At 39.9% G+C, this 16,143-nt stretch overlaps 1 protein-coding gene across 5 annotated transcripts in view; it reads left to right on the plus strand.

Moving 5' to 3' along the window:
• The window catches only part of CDH11 (cadherin 11), a 159,291-nt gene extending 146,096 nt beyond the window's left edge, over positions 1-13,195 (plus strand). For all 5 annotated transcript variants that reach the window (XM_054697068.1, XM_054697067.1, XM_054697066.1 and 2 more), the window contains exons 12-13: positions 9,402-9,653; positions 11,869-13,195. In XM_054697068.1, the coding sequence (XP_054553043.1) occupies positions 9,402-9,653; positions 11,869-12,365 (749 nt within the window). In that variant the 3' untranslated portion in view covers positions 12,366-13,195. The remainder of the gene's footprint in view (positions 1-9,401; positions 9,654-11,868) is intronic.
• The last annotated feature ends 2,948 nt before the right edge of the window (positions 13,196-16,143 follow it).

A 16,143-nucleotide genomic window follows, 5' to 3' on the forward strand; every position in this document is an offset into this window, starting at 1 on the left:
CCCCAGGCCATTTTGGGTGCCTCCTCGCCTGCACTTCAGGAATCCTGCACTAACCTCCAGTATTTTCCTTATTCTACATACTTGTTTTCCATCTGTCTCCCTATAGACTATGGGCACTGTGGGGGCAGTATCTCAACATTTAAGAAAAGTAAGTTAACCAAATGCATGAATTAAAGAGAACAAGTGTATGGGAAAGCATGCAGTGTGCTTCAGAAATTTCAAACATTACCTATCATGGAAAAATATGATTATTAGATAAACTTCAAGCTGAAAAAACTACCCATCTTGATGTTGGAGTGTTTAGAAGGAGTCAACAACCCACCCTTTCCATTCATTCATCCTTTTATTATTCCACAAAGTTATATTGGACATCTAGGGTTTGAATCCAGGAAGAGATGACCTTGAAAAACATTTATTTCACAGGTTTTATATCCAAGATGGGTGAAGTTGCAGATCAAATGAGCTCTGATACCTGACACCTTTAGAGTTAAGTTTGAACTAGAAAACAAAACAAAATGAAAACATAACAAAAAGAAGTTTGTTTGGAAAGCAGGTGTGGCTAATGAAGGATGAACAGTCAAGACAGATTCACCTTGATTAGACCAATTGGCAAACATCTTTCCTTTTTCTTTTCCTTTGCTCTAAACTAAAACATTTTTTTTAAAGCAACATCAAAGAGCATCCAAATATGCTTTTTTTTTTTTTACTTTTATAATTTAAAGATAACCAACAGATTTCTGTGGAACTTGTTTTCCCCTTAATTGCTTCAATATGGAAGATGCTCTGTTGGCAGATCAAGATGGCAGATGTCTTTTAATGCCCTGCCATTTTCACTGTGTAAATAATTATGTTCCTTTTCTGCTGTAATTCATTGCTGCAGTTTGTCCAACACAGAACACAGTTCATCTGGGAATCCACCCGCTACTCAGCCCAACAGAAAAAGAATAGGTCTTAGTGGAATAGACATGTCATTCTTCCAAGGTTCTTTTTGTTACTGACTTCACTCTTAGGACTTTTCAACTTATTCAAGACCCTAAATGATTATATCCTCCTGAATTTTTTTAACTAAAATTAAACTAACTTTTTAAAGTTAAACTAATTTTTTAACTTAGTTTCTTAAACTAAGAACTTCTAAGTCAGTATGTGCTTTTCTAACTTCCTATCACCAATGAGGAAATTACCCTCAAAGAAAAATGAAAGGAGAGTTGATTCTAAGGAATGTGATAAATTATAACAATAAAAGTCTATTAAGACCAATAAACAGTATACGCTGAGATGTCTCATCTATGCATGTGCAGTGGTAATTATTCCTACCGTGTTATTGTGTTTCATATTTTGCCAATTCCTTAGTATCAAAGGATTAAAATACTCTGCTCAGCCCTCTCAGATATGCAGCTTCTTCATTCTGTTGGAACAGGCATGGCAGCCATGTCTTGGGTAAAACAATATTTTTATTAATATGTTAAGGCTACTCTTTTAGATAATTTACTTCATTGTAGAATTTTCTTCACTGCAAACTATCAGGAAAAGAATAGTTTTCTTCTTGCCTCTTGCATGTTGGTTTATTTGCAAAGCTGTGTGTGCATGTGTGTGTGTTATGTGTGTGTGTCTGAAAATGCTGTGGAAAGAGGTTTTAAATGAGTACCCTTAATTCTTGGGGTTATTTCTGTCATAAAATTTCTATTTTTCTTAAAGCAGCTCTTTTTCTGGGACCTGATTATATTTGGGTTTAGCTAGAGGCTATAATGGGATCCATCTAATTAACTAACCATTTGGGGGAAATTTGATAATAAAAGAACCAATGTAACTGCCATGCAATCATATCAGGATTCTAGGGTTAGCTGTGTGCTAAACAAAATATAGTGAAATTTAGTGGAGTCTGAACCTAGTTTTATTTACATTTTCCGTGTTACTGTGAGCAACTGTTCCCTTCTTTCTTTTTCAATTTCCTTTCCAATAAAACAAGGGTAATTATTCTTTCTGCATAAAGCTTCAAAAATTCTTTGGGATAAGGAACGTGAAGGTATCAAAACAAGATTTGTGCATATTATTATTTTTTTAAGATTTATTTTATTTATTTCTACATATAAGAATTGGGGTGTAGGCCAGAGATGCAGGGGTGAAAGGATTCACCAGAGTGGAGAGAACAGGCAGATCTACTGAAATATACTGCTAAGAGGAGCAGTGGGTGAGGTAGGAGAGGTCTGCTGTGCCATGTGGGTCAGCTCCATGGCTGGGTATTGAACTCTGGCTGTAGTGGCTAGCGATAGTTTAATAGCGCTGAGACTTTAACCCCTGTGCCACCAGGGAGGCCCAATTTGTGCATATTAAATAAATGTTGCTTAGTTGAATCTGGCTCAATCTAAATAATAGGAAAAGATTAATTATATAAAAAGATGAAAATGCTTAGCAGGAACAAGACCTACAATATAGATACAGACTGCATGGCTGGGTTGGACTCTAAGGGATGGAGTGGGAGAAGATAGACTGGAGATAGACTACAAGCAAAGGAATCAACAAAAAGCTGACTAAGATGTAGTAAAAAGATATCATCCAGCTATTCATACTATTAACACACCAGACACTGCTAAATGCACAAAGGTGAGTGAGACAAGGCCTTTGCTCTCAAGGAGATTATTGTCTGGTGGGGAGCATGATACTTTAGCCATTCCCACAGAATGTAGTGCAGTATGTACAGTGACCACAGGTCAGTAAGTAGACAGTTCATGTGTGTACAGAAAGACACATACATGTTTATGAAGTTCATCATTTAGCATTAGTAATATCAGAAATGCTGCAAACTTTGAAAATACTGTTTAGTTTATTTGTATAATTTCTATGATTTCAGACCCTGAGATTGAAGATGGAAAATACTGGCATCAAAAATTTCAGTTTTTCAAAAATCACAGATCTAAATGAGCTCTTAAAAATTCAATTAAATTTTCTAATGATGGTCTTTTGTAACTGTGTAGTGTAGCATGTACACACCTGCAATTATTAAAACTTAAAACTCCACTAACATTTTTGGGACATACTATATGTGTGTGTGTGTATATATATATATATATATATATATATATATATATATATAAAAAAACACATTCTCTCTCTCTCTATATATATATCTATATATATCTATAGGGACAGACATATACACACACACCTATTTCATACGTGCCTAAACATATACACAGTTATCTCTGTATGTGTGTGTGTGTGTGTATATATATATATATATGTGTGTGTGTGTGTGTGTGTGTGTGTATGTATATATTTTTTCATCATCCTGATAGAGTTACTGTCATATTTCCAGGGAAAATGGAGATGACCCAGAGGAGAGAATTCAAATTATGATTACTCTGCTACTGACTAACTAACTCTCTTCAAGTGTGTGGGAGTTTTTTATGCAGTAGATAGATCTACTTTGTCTCTGAGGTTTGAGCAGAAGGGTTGAGTATCTAGATTTGGGTCAGAAATGAACAAAATAAGAGCAAAGCTTGGCCTAGATTCTCCATTTCTTCAACAGCTCAAAAGAAGGGCTCAGACTGATGCACCCAGGGCATTTCTGCAGAGGCTAAGGTGCCTCTGATCAGGTCAAGCAGTTGGGGAACTTTAGCCTCGGAGCAGCTTCTGTACTTGCAGAAGAAAAGAAGTGGCAAAGAAGTGCATCTGAAGAACTTTAGGGGTACTACGGGGGTGACTGGTTCCCTCACCTTAGGTCAAGCCTCTCTCCTGACATCAAGGTAAAGAGCAGAATATACGAATAATTTACTACTGTGCTTCCTCTTTTCAAATTGTGAACACATAGTGAGTATTCCCATACTTCTACCCATTTTGCTCTGCTTCCCATTTTTTCCCTTATTTTGGCTAATAGGGTTGGCATGCAAGGCAGCCTAATCATCAAGGGCTCTTTCCTCATTGTAATTTTCCCTTTTAATGTCAGTTCTATGTATCCCTCCATTGGGCTACATCATCATTATCACCCTTATATTTGCATCCCCAAACTGGTACCAGGGAAACCATCATTATCAGGAACATTTACATTTTGTAGTATGATGACAAAGCCTACAAGTAAGAGCAGCATATAATTAGGAGTCTAGGTTGTAGACCTAAAAATTTGGAACCTGAATTTATTTTCTATTAATAGCAACACCACAGTCTTTGCATGACATATACTAGTAATTAATGTTCCCATCTGTAAATTTTTGCTTAAGAATAAAGCAAAGATTTTTGGGGAGAATAAAATGAAACTGGCAACATATCTGTGGCTAGGGATGAGAACATTGGGTGCCAAGATGAAAATCTGAGGTGCTGGCAAAAGATTTTTGTACCATGGGAAATATACTGCCCAGAACTGAAGAGCACGAACTGTTTTCTTACCTCTGGATGATGAGTCCTTCTGTGCAGGCAACTGCATTCAAAGCTTCAGTGACATTTCTAAGAATTCACTTTCCTCTCTTTGCCAATAAGTTCCCCTTCCTCATTAGCGTCTGCTCAGAGAGGAGAGCTTCCAGAAATAAATGAATATTTACTGAGCATCTCCAAAAGACTGGCACTGTGCTAAATACCTTTAAGATCAGACTCAAACTAAACCCTAAAAATCATTAGTGTCAGGGGTGAGAATTTTGAGACTCAAGGCACCCACTTAATATGTCTGAAATCAAACAATGAATAGGTTGCAGATTCAAGATTCAAACCCAGGACTGAATCCAAATACATAGAAATTTACTCTTTGGGTATTCTATAAATAAGAAGAATCTGTGAAATGTTTTGATGGAAGTTTAAACATTGATAGAACATTTGTGTTTTTCTGCCTCACTTTTAACCATGGAGCCAATTTGAAATTCCCTGAAATTGTGTCCTCACTGAACCTCTTTTTTTCTTGGATCTCAATAACCTTCAGATTGTGCATGCGTAGATTGGGGGAACCCTCTCAAAGGTAGACAGGGAGTGGTTGGGTAGTTAAAATAATTCAGATGAAAGAGAATCCTAAAGTTAAACCCAGGGTGCAAAATTGACTCCTAGTATAGGGGCTAATAGGGGCTGAGGTTTAAGCAGAAGGGTTAAGTATCTAGATTTGGGTCAGAAATGAACAAAATAAGAGCAAAGCTTGGCCTAGATTCTTACTGTTAGTTCCTTTTTCCATGTGTTAATTTAGAGTTGTTTTTTTTTTTTTAAAAAAAGATTTATTTATTTGTTTGTTTATTTATTTATACATGCACTGGGTACAGTCAGAAGCGCGGGAGGGTGAGAGAATTCACCAGAGTGGGGAGCAGAGCAGGCAGAAGGACCGAAGTACCCTGCTGAGGGGAGCAGCGGGCGGCAGAGGAGGTCTGCGCGCCATGTGGGACCCTCCTCCGGTGGCCGGGGAGCAGCCGGGGATCGAACCGGCACTGCAGAGGCTGCGGGCAGCTTTGCAACCCAGCGCTCAACCGCTGCGCCACCGGGGAGTCCCCTAGAGGTTTTTTTTTTTTTTTTTAAGCATTTATTTATTTATGCATAGAAGATCTGGGGTATAGGCCAGAGGCATGGGGGGTGGTAAAAGGATTCACCAGAGATAGAGTGGGGAGAAGAACAGGTGGATCCACTGAAACACACTGCAGAGGGGAGCAGTGGGCAAGTCAGGAGAGGTCTGCTGTGCCATGTGGGTGACCTCCCTGTCCAGGGATCGAACTCAGGCCATAGAGGTAACAGTAGTGAGACTAATCCCTAGGCCACCAAGGAGGCCCTATTTAGATTTTTTTTTTCCATGAAGCTCTTGCCCATTATAGCTCTTTTTATTAATGAAAGATCATCTCAGGCCAGAGTATTGACTCTTCTGAAATGCTTTCCCCAAAAGATGGCTTCACCCTACCATTGGTGCTGGCCACCTGGATCTAGAGGGAGTATACAGTTCATTCATTCAAGCACCTTTGACTACCTCCATGCATGCCAGACTGGCTAAACTTGTCCCTATGTGCCATATTCACCCTTCACTAGCTCACCAGTCCTGGAGGATCTAAACATTGAACATTAACTTTTCTCAGAGGATGATTCTTTGAATCGTCCTGGAAGCAAAGCACAGAGGACAACCACGGCCTTTTATTACAATATTCACTCCCATTAACAACTCTGTGAGGTATGTTCAATATCAACCAATATCCTCACTTTAAAGATGAGCAAATGAGGTCTTGATGGGACAAACAACTAATTCTAAAGCACATAATTACCGTAGTTTAAGAAGAGACCCTCTGTCCATTACTCTCCCACCTCCTGAACCAGTCTTAAAACCCGCATGTGAAACATGTTTGAAGTCTCAGAGATATTTGAAAAGTTCTTGAGATTCTAGTGATCTATCTCTCAGAAATTATAAATGGTTCCCTCCGCTGGGTACCACAATGAGCTTTTATGTAATCGTTTCAGTGTGTCTGAGAGGACTCAGCTGTTCAGAATAAAGAACATCTTGAATTCTCACGCTGGTGTCCTGCTCAGACTCATGTTTTCCATTAGTGTTTGATTTTCAATTACTTTTATGTGTAAAACAGCCGGCTGTGATCTGCAAGTCTTGCCTAGATGGCACACTGAAGAACAGATTTTAAATTATGGTTTCCACAGGTTTGAAAAAAACAAAAGCACTCAGTTCATTCCCTCTAACCCAACACCATCGGTGAGAGTGGGGACCTACCTACAAGGTAAACCTAGTCACTGATTTATTGGGGATGTTATTCATATTAGGGATGTGTGATAAATTTAATTAATTTGCTTTTCCTGTGAAATTTTTAATGTTGATTATTTATTTATTTATTTTTTTAAAAGTATTTATACATACAAGAGCTGGGGTGTAGGCCAGAGGTGCATGGGGTGATTCACCAGAGACAGAGTGGGGAACAGAACAGGTGTTGACTGAAATACACTGCTGTGGGGAGCAGCAGGTGAGACAGTTGAGGTCTGCTGCACCATGTGGGTCACCTCCCTGCCGGGGATCAAATTCATGCTGCAATAGCTACTGATAGCTTCATAGTGCTGAAACTTAACCACTTGCGCCACCAGAAAGACCCCTGATTTTTTATTTATGGGGCGTGAGTCACATCTCAGATCATTAAAACGAGTGAAAGTCCTAACTGATCTCAAAAATTTTTTAAGAAAAATCATTTTGAAATAATTGTTACAAGTATATAAATTGTAATCAATAAGTATAAAACAACGGTATAGTCTATGAGAGTCAAAACTGAATTTTTAGTTAACATTTTATTTGTCCAATTAAGTTTTATTTTTTCATGATTTTCCAGAGTATATATGTACTTTTTCCCAGTGACAAAAACAGTAGATATATTACACAAGATTGAGAAAATTTAGAAACGAGGACTAACTGTTCTGCCTTTTTTAAATTGAGATGTTGGATGCAAGAGGCAAAGAATGTTATTATAAAGCTTGCCAAAGCCAGTGGGTACACACACCTTACCTTCTGCAATACCCATATTATCTGCCCACCCCTAAAAGAGGTTGCATCTGCCATTTATATGTTAGTTTGTTTGTTTTTTAACTCACGGAGAATATATTGCATTTCCTTTAACATAAAAGATATCAATTTAATTTATTTTTATTTAATTTATTTTTTTAAGATTTATGTATGTATGTATGCATGTATTTATTTATTTAGTTAGTTAGTTAGTTAGTTAGTTATACAAGCACTGGGTACAGTTAGAAGTGCAGGAGGGTGAGAGAATTCACCAGAGCCAGAGCAGGGAGCAGAGCAGGCAGAAGGACCGAGGTACACTGCTGAGGGGAGCAGCGGGCTGCAGGAGAGGTCTGCGGGCAGCTTCCCAACCCAGCGCTCAACCGCTGCGCCACTGGGAAGCCCCTCAATTTAATTTTTTAGATGCTAAGATATTTTTTCTGCAACAGGAACAAGCCAATGGTACTGTCATTCCCTTTCAAGCCTGTTAGTTATTGGGCTAGTCTGTCAGTCCTAACACTCACTTCACTGTAAATTATTGATTCTTAACTCACAAATGGAGGCAGGCCAAACTGAGCATGGGTGTGTGGATAGGATTTGATGGAGCATATTCAAATCTTCTACTATTTTGTAATTCCAATGTTGTCCCCAGAGCTCACAGCCCGGAATTTTTTTTTTTTTTTTAATTTTGATTGGCAAAGAAAAAATGATGAGGAAGAATTGGGCGTCATAGTTTACGAAAGATTGAGAAATACATGCAAGTCAACCTCAGGAACGAGGGTCAAAACTTTCCCCAGAACACAGTTACACTGTTTGTTCAAAAAGCATTTTTTTGAATGTCTGCTGTGTATCTAGCACTGGAGAGGCTGAGATGAATCAGATAAAATTCCCTGATCTCCAGGAGGTCAGAGTCTGGGAGAGGTCAAAGTGGTTATGTCAACAAATAATTACAGAATAGCGGGATACCAATTTCTGTAGGAATAGACAGTGTTATGGGTTGCACAGGAGATGAGGGGAAAGGTCTTGGATCGTCTCCCTCAAGAGATGATGTTTGGATTCAATTCTGAGGCTTGAGGGCTTCCGCTGTCATGATAAAAGGAGCAGTTTCCGGGGGCCTCAGAGCAATGGGTAGAAACGGAGGCATGTGGAAGAGCGGTGAGTGGGAAGAGAGTAGGTTCTGCATACCTGGCTGAACTGAGGCATAGGATGAGAGGGGGTTGTGAGCCTGGAAGACTAGTCTCAATGACTAGGGTAATACCTGGTCCAAGCGCAGGGGTGGGCAGCATTGTCTGGACAACAGAGCAGACATGGCATCATTTTAAGCAGGAGGGGTGGCATGTTTAACTGTGTAGTTCACGGTGCTTGCGTTTCAAAGAGAGTATAAACCTGATGCTGGGTTTTAAAAAATAGTTCCTCTTTACAGAGGATACTTGCCTTAAGCACTAGAGTGGGCACATGGTTGGGGAAAGGTTGGCGGGTGGGCGGCAAATCCCTGTAAAGCAAAATGACTACCCCAAGGTTTTTTGTGAAATAGGGAAAGTGCACATAGGAAAAAGAAACTTTTGTTCTTTTCATGCTCACTTCTACATTTAGTTCTATCCCAATAAATCCTAACAGTATAGAGTATGTGGTTGAAGTCCACATTTCTCTGGTAACTGATGAAGAGGGTAATCCCCAAACAAAAAACGGTGGTTAGCTGGCTAACGAAGGCCTTTGGTATCCGCCAAATAATTTCTGATTTCTGAGTTTTGTTCCAAAATACAGAAAAGCTTATCCTGTGATCCTATCATGCCACGTGACTTCGGTTTCTATAGATACCCAAAGAACAAGTGGGAAAGTCTGGTTGCTAACCTTGGTGATGACAAGAGCACCCTAAAATCTGCCAAGCTGAATGCAAAAAGAATGTGAAGGCTGTGATTCAAATGTTCTCACAGGAGCGCACACCTTGTCTCCTCTCTTCCAACAGATAACACCGCAGGGGTGTACGCCCGGCGTGGAGGGTTCAGTCGGCAGAAACAGGATCTCTACCTCCTGCCCATCGTGATCAGCGATGGTGGAATCCCGCCCATGAGTAGTACCAATACCCTCACCATCAAGGTGTGTGGGTGCGATATGAACGGGGCGCTGCTCTCCTGCAACGCGGAGGCCTATATCCTGAACGCCGGCCTGAGTACTGGGGCACTGATTGCCATCCTCGCCTGCATTGTCATTCTCCTGGGTAAGGATCTCCCTGGTCACCTGCAGCGTGGGCTTTCCCACCAGGTGCTCATGCTTAAAACACATATATTTCTCAAGTACAGGCTGGTTACTGGGAGCAGCTGTGGATATATTTTGAGGCAGGAACGAGTCATACCTGCTTGCATGCATGCCATCATACCATGAGGGAACAGGTGATCTGATAGCAGCATTAGGGGGAGGTGATAAGCAATATGCCTAGCAACACAGGACTGCACAGCAGAAGGCATCTGGGGGTGCTGGGTGGGTGCACCAGGGGGGATGCATCAGAGATGATGGGGAGACAAGGAATCAGGAAGAGACCTAGTATAAGAGCCATCATTTGCCTTACAAGAGGAAGGAAAAGAATTAGAGATAGGAAGCCTAATCATGGAGACAAAGATTATAAAGGAATCAAGTGACTAGACCAAAGTTGACCTGATTGAAGCCAGGTCTTGGCTCCTCTTATCATAATGTAAACTATCTGGGTGGATGCCAACCCCCTGCACCCAACGCCCTTCCCCACCTGGGAAGCTTTACCTGTACTTGTAGTCTGAGTCAGGTTCTCTTCTTATGCATTTCATCCCATTGGTAGTTCACTCTGTAATAAAAGGAATGTGCTGATGCTAATCATATCTACCCTCGCTGGGCCTCAGGAAGAGTAGACAACCCCAATCTCAAAAATCAATTTTGAATATGTCTTACACCAGATTTAGTCTTTTCCATGACATTCAATTCTCCATTGAATGAACTAACAGGGCCCAAATGCATAATGAGCCAGTGAGTTCAGTGCAACAAATAGTTGCTGAGTATCATCTGGGTACCAGATCCTACATCTATCTCTGAGGGATAAAGAGAATCATCATACAAGATCTTGGTACTCAAATGCACTCATAAGGAAAACAGGCATGAACAGATAAACTACAGAGCCACATGGTTAGTGCCATGAGGTGGGGTGGGGGTGGCCTGATCCTGCCTGGAAAGGACAGAGGCCTCCTCTGGAGGAAGTGGCATACTTCTCAGATGCTGAATGAGCTTTCTCAGATGCTGTTGAAGGGGACAGGAATAAATCAGTGTTCCAATCTTCCAAGGGATTATGAAAGTTCACAGTCTAGTGAGGAGCCAGATGTGTAAACCATGTGATAAACATTATGCTGATATAAGAACAGAGTCTGGAGCATGCTCCATGACACCACATGGAGCATCCTGTGGTGTCAGGATGGGATGCCAGGAAAGCCTTTTTGGGTGAAAGATAAGAGTCAGCCAAACAAAGGCAACGACAAGTAGTGTTTGCCAGAGGGTGTTATCAAGAGCAAGGCACAGAAGCAGAACCCAGCCCTGGAACCATGGACTGTCCCAGCAAGTACAGACACTTGTCCCTGTACCTCACAGGAATGTGGACCCAGGGGAGCTGTCAGTCCACTTGCCAGATTCAGCCACAATCATTTTCTTCACTTTGCTGAGTATGTGGGAGAGTGTTCTAATGGAACATTGTAGAAACCCCTTGTGGAAAGGACAAGGGATCGATAATGAATTACATTGTGTCTGAGCTTTCCTTGTAAGCAACTCTGCTCACTCATCCTAGATGACCTGAGCTAGTGGAATCCCCTCTCTCAGGAAAGAGATGGAGTTGCTTCATCTGGAGTTTCCACTAATACTATTTTCTGATGTTCAAATAAGTAGGAAAAGACTTGTTTCCTGGAGATTTCATAAACATCCCCTTTTACATGTCGGGTCTGAAAAGTGTCCAGCTATGCTTATGTAATAAGGTTTCATATTAAAATAAAGTAGAATCAATGCTGACCCCATCCTGAGACCTCTGTGCTAGGCATGACCTCCTGTAAAAGGTAGGACCTGAGTTTCCACATATCCTCATTCCTAAACTATGGAGAAAAAGCTCTCCTCCTTTGCCAAAGACACTGGCATATGCTACTTTTAAGGGACTGCACGTCAACATATTAGAAGTTGACTTCCAAACAGTGTTCGCTTCATGTTTGAGAAGTCCGCAACTTGCCAGTTTGTAGGATGTAGTATTTTCTGGCAGCATTTTGCATAAGACGAGCCAGGTGGAGGATGCTTTACATCTTTGGGGGATCCAGATAAAGCTTTCATCCACAGACTGGCCCCAGACCTAAAGCACAACGACCCTGCTTGACCATAGCAGAGTCCCAGGAATACCGGGCTTAACCTCTACTGACTTTCTTTTTCTTCCCCCGTAGTCATCGTAGTATTGTTCGTGACACTGAGGAGGCAAAAGAAAGAACCACTCATCGTCTTTGAGGAAGAGGATGTGCGCGAGAACATCATTACCTATGATGATGAAGGGGGTGGGGAAGAAGACACAGAAGCCTTTGATATTGCCACCCTCCAGAATCCCGACGGCATTAATGGATTTATCCCTCGCAAAGACATAAAACCCGAGTATCAGTATATGCCCAGACCTGGGCTTCGGCCAGCACCCAACAGCGTGGATGTGGATGACTTCATCAACACGAGAATACAGGAGGCGGATAACGACCCAACCGCTCCTCCTTATGACTCCATCCAAATCTATGGGTACGAAGGCAGGGGCTCGGTGGCAGGGTCCCTGAGCTCCTTAGAGTCTGCCACCACAGATTCAGACTTGGACTATGACTACCTACAGAACTGGGGGCCTCGTTTTAAGAAACTAGCAGACTTGTACGGTTCCAAAGACACTTTTGATGACGACTCTTAACAATAATGATACAAATTTGGCCTTAAGAACTGTGTCTGGCGTTCCGAAGAATCTAGAAGATATGTAAACAGGTATTTTTTTAAGTCAAGGGAAGGCTCATTTAAAACAAGCAAAGTTTTACAGAGAAGATGCATTTACGAAAACTGCAAGGACTTCAAAGTGGTAAATACTGTGAAGTACCTTTTCTCACAAAAAGGCAAATATTGAAGTTGTTTATCAGCTTCGCTAGAGAAAAACCACTTGGCATACAAAATATTTAAGTGAAGGAGAAGTCTAATGGTGAACTTACAATGAAGGGAAATCGTTTCTGTGTTACGAACATCTAAATCTTTTCTTTTTCTTCTTTTTTTTTTTTAATTTGTCAAAGAAGCTTCCACGAAATTAGAAAGGACAACAGTTCTGAGCTGTAATTTCGCCTTAAACTATGGACACTGTATGTAGTGCATTTTTAAACTTGAAATATATAATATTCAGCCAGCTTAAACCCATCCAATGTCTGTACAATACAATGTACAATTATGTCTCTTGAACATCAACCTTGTTACTGCTGATTCTTGTAAATCTTTTTGCTTCTACTTTCATCTTAAACTAATACGTGCCAGATATAACTGTCTTGTTTCAGTGAGAGGCGCCCTATTTCTATGTCATTTTTAATGTATCTATTTGTACAATTTTAAAGTTCTTATTTTAGTATACATACAAATATCAGTATTCTGACATGTAAGAAATGTTACGGCATCACACTTATATTTTATGAACATTGTACTGTTGCTTTAATATGAGCTTCAATATAAGAAGCAACCTTTGAAATAAAAAAGATTCTTTTTTAATTCTGGGTTTGATTCTTAACATTGGAAAAAAAACTAAGTATTTCTAATGACCCATTTATATTTCTAATTTAAGATAATTGTGATCTTTTCATAACCCTATTTATGATCTGTGGTTGTCTGCTGCTTTTATTGTTTATTTAAAATCAAATATGTTTTACAAATGTTTTTTCAGATAAGATTCTGTAACATCATGTAAAGCTTTTTTGTACATTCTCAGTAGCTTCACTTTCACACACATCTTCTAAAAAAGGATGATAAAGATCTGGGTCAGTCTATGATTTTGCAATACTTGTTATATAATATGCATTTATCTTGTATATTGATAATTCGATGGTTATGAGAGATTAATTCAGGAGAGAACAAAACTATCAGAAATCTAAAGTTCAAGATGTTGATTTTATGTCCCATACCTGGTATTTGGGATTTGGGGTAGAGAATAGTCAAAAATATAAATTTGCCACATGTGGCCATCAGAAATCCAATGTTATTCTATTTTTCCTTACTTTATTCTTGCCAGGTGATAATAATGACTAGGATGGTTGAAACTGCATATCTTTTTTTCTCCTGTAATTTCTACTCCTCTTAAAATAATTGGCATTTTAAATTTGATAAAAGACAGAGCAATTCATTTCTAAATCTTTTTTTTTTAAATACCCTTTGGGCCATAAGCACAGGAGGGCAGTGACCAGGGTAGATTCTGAGAGTCAATGCCATTTGATCCGTGAATATGCCCACAGCCTCCTGCAGCCCCACGTAGCTGCCTGGGGACTGGGACTTCCATGAAGGTCATATAGCTTGCTCAGTTGGGCCAAAGGTCAAAACGTAGCAATACTTGGGGAAAGAGCACCCAAAACCATGCTGCAAGTGTTTCCTCTTTCTCCCCAAACACAGGGCACACACTTTCTCTTGGGTTGTAGACAATTGTTAGATTACCTTTTTTTTTTTTTACTTTGTTGTGCAAGTTTGTTTCAAGCATTTCTTGATATCCTGCTATCTACTATTTTTATGACTCCGTCAAAATGCATACAAAGAGAAATGTTTTTATGAAGTGCTCACTTCCATTTTACTTTGCATTTAAATCAAATTGTCTGAACACTTCAATGGAATAAATTCTGTGGACAATGTCACTTTGGAATCTTTCATTTCAGTGAAGGATTGCACATTCTCAATACTTCCATAATTGCAGGTTTTGTTCATTTTTTATATAGTTTTTGTAATCCAAAGAATATTTTGCTAGATTTGCACAGATCTCCAATTGAATTTGAAATGAAGAAATAACTCAAAAGGAACATGAATAGCACTTAAACAAGCATACAGCTGTGAGTAACCCTGTCACCATGGATGATCCTTTTTTTCTAGGAATGTATTTGGATTAGATTTGACAACTACATTTTCACATTTTTATGTTTAAGTTTTTTAAAAGAGCTATCTACTTTTCAATAGTTAAAAATACTTGGTTTTCTTTTTATCTTCTCTTTTTTACTTTCAGCCTCTATTGTTTGTAGAACCCTCTTAGAAGCTTGAAAATAAAATGTCTTTCCCGACTAGTGGAGTCCTTTTTCATTTGGAACATATTGCCTTAAAAGCAATCTTAGTTTCAGTGGTCCTTCCTTATTTCGATATAAAGTTATCACTGCTTTATGACATCAATTCAACTCAAAGAAAGTACGCGTCTCTGTTCTTGTCCTTGAGTAGTGGGCATTGTTTACATTTATCATTCATTCACTCATCACAATGTTATTTTGTGCACCCTGTGTTAGTCACTTAAGAATGCAAAGTGAAACTTGCTACCTTCCTTGACATTTTCATTCTTTACAAACTTGTTCCAAAATGTCTATTCTGTTTTCTTGTAATGACCTGTTACTTCTATGCCCAACCACCTGCCCAGGCATTGCAACAGGATTCTCTTCCTCTTCTGCAGCATTGAAGGAACAAGATATATAAGAGACGTAACCAGAGACTGTAAGATGTTGACCGTGAATGGAATGGAGGCCAATTGCAGTCACTTTCAGCATTCTGGGTGCATCGGTGTTTAAGCTAAGTTATACCTTGTAGGCTGGTGTTCCTGGGATGATGGAGATGGCTGAGAGAGTGGATCATCTACATCATTTGGAGAAGCTTAAAAATACAAAGTCCTGGTAGAGTATGTCTCTGTATGACAGAGGGGACACAGTCAGGAGTATTTTAAATTGCTCCTGGGCAATTATGTTCCACCTTCACCTCTTTTTGAGAAACTTTGTAGAACAAATGGGATCTCTCAGCAGAAGAGTGGCCAAATCTACCTGGCAGGCAGTGTGGAGGGCAGACCTAGTCTGAAAGAGCATGGCTACCCTGAGAGGCAGGGCAAGAAGGCATTTATGGAAGTCAGAACAAGATCAGGGCTGGCCAAGAGGAAAGGTTTCTCTGATTCTCTGACCTGCTTAGCTGTTCTTCGCCTCCCAATTCCTTCTCTACAAAAAAGCCATCAGAACCTAACACACAACTCAGCTCATTTGACTCCATTTAAATCGCTCCCCAAAGTCTTAGAACAAGTCCAGTTCCCTTACTTTATTGTTTTGTACATGTTCAGGCGCTTGCAAACATCTCCCACTTCATCTATCGCCATTCTCATTTCAGAGCATCATGCTCCACACTCAGTGGTTCCTCATGCGAACAAGCATTCCTTGTGTAGTTAAAAGCAGGCACCCCTTTCTGGATTTCTTTGTCACAACTCTTAATTTACATACTGGCTTTGTGTGTGCGTGCGTGTGTGTGTGTTTGTGTGTGTGTGTGTTTCTGATTGACCCATTGGAATGTGAGCTCCCAGCTTCAGGGGTCTTTTCTTGTTCATGTGCCCCAACCTTTACATTATGTCTGAAACATCATGGGTGCACAGCAAATGCTACCTGAATGATCAATGGTGCACTTCTAGAAGGCAGACTTAATCAGGATTTGAGGACTGATTAGTG

The sequence above is a fragment of the Talpa occidentalis genome, unplaced genomic scaffold (assembly GCF_014898055.3).
Source record: "Talpa occidentalis isolate TD23 unplaced genomic scaffold, MPIMG_talOcc4v2.1 talOcc4.17, whole genome shotgun sequence".
Taxonomy (NCBI): Eukaryota; Metazoa; Chordata; class Mammalia; order Eulipotyphla; family Talpidae; genus Talpa; species Talpa occidentalis.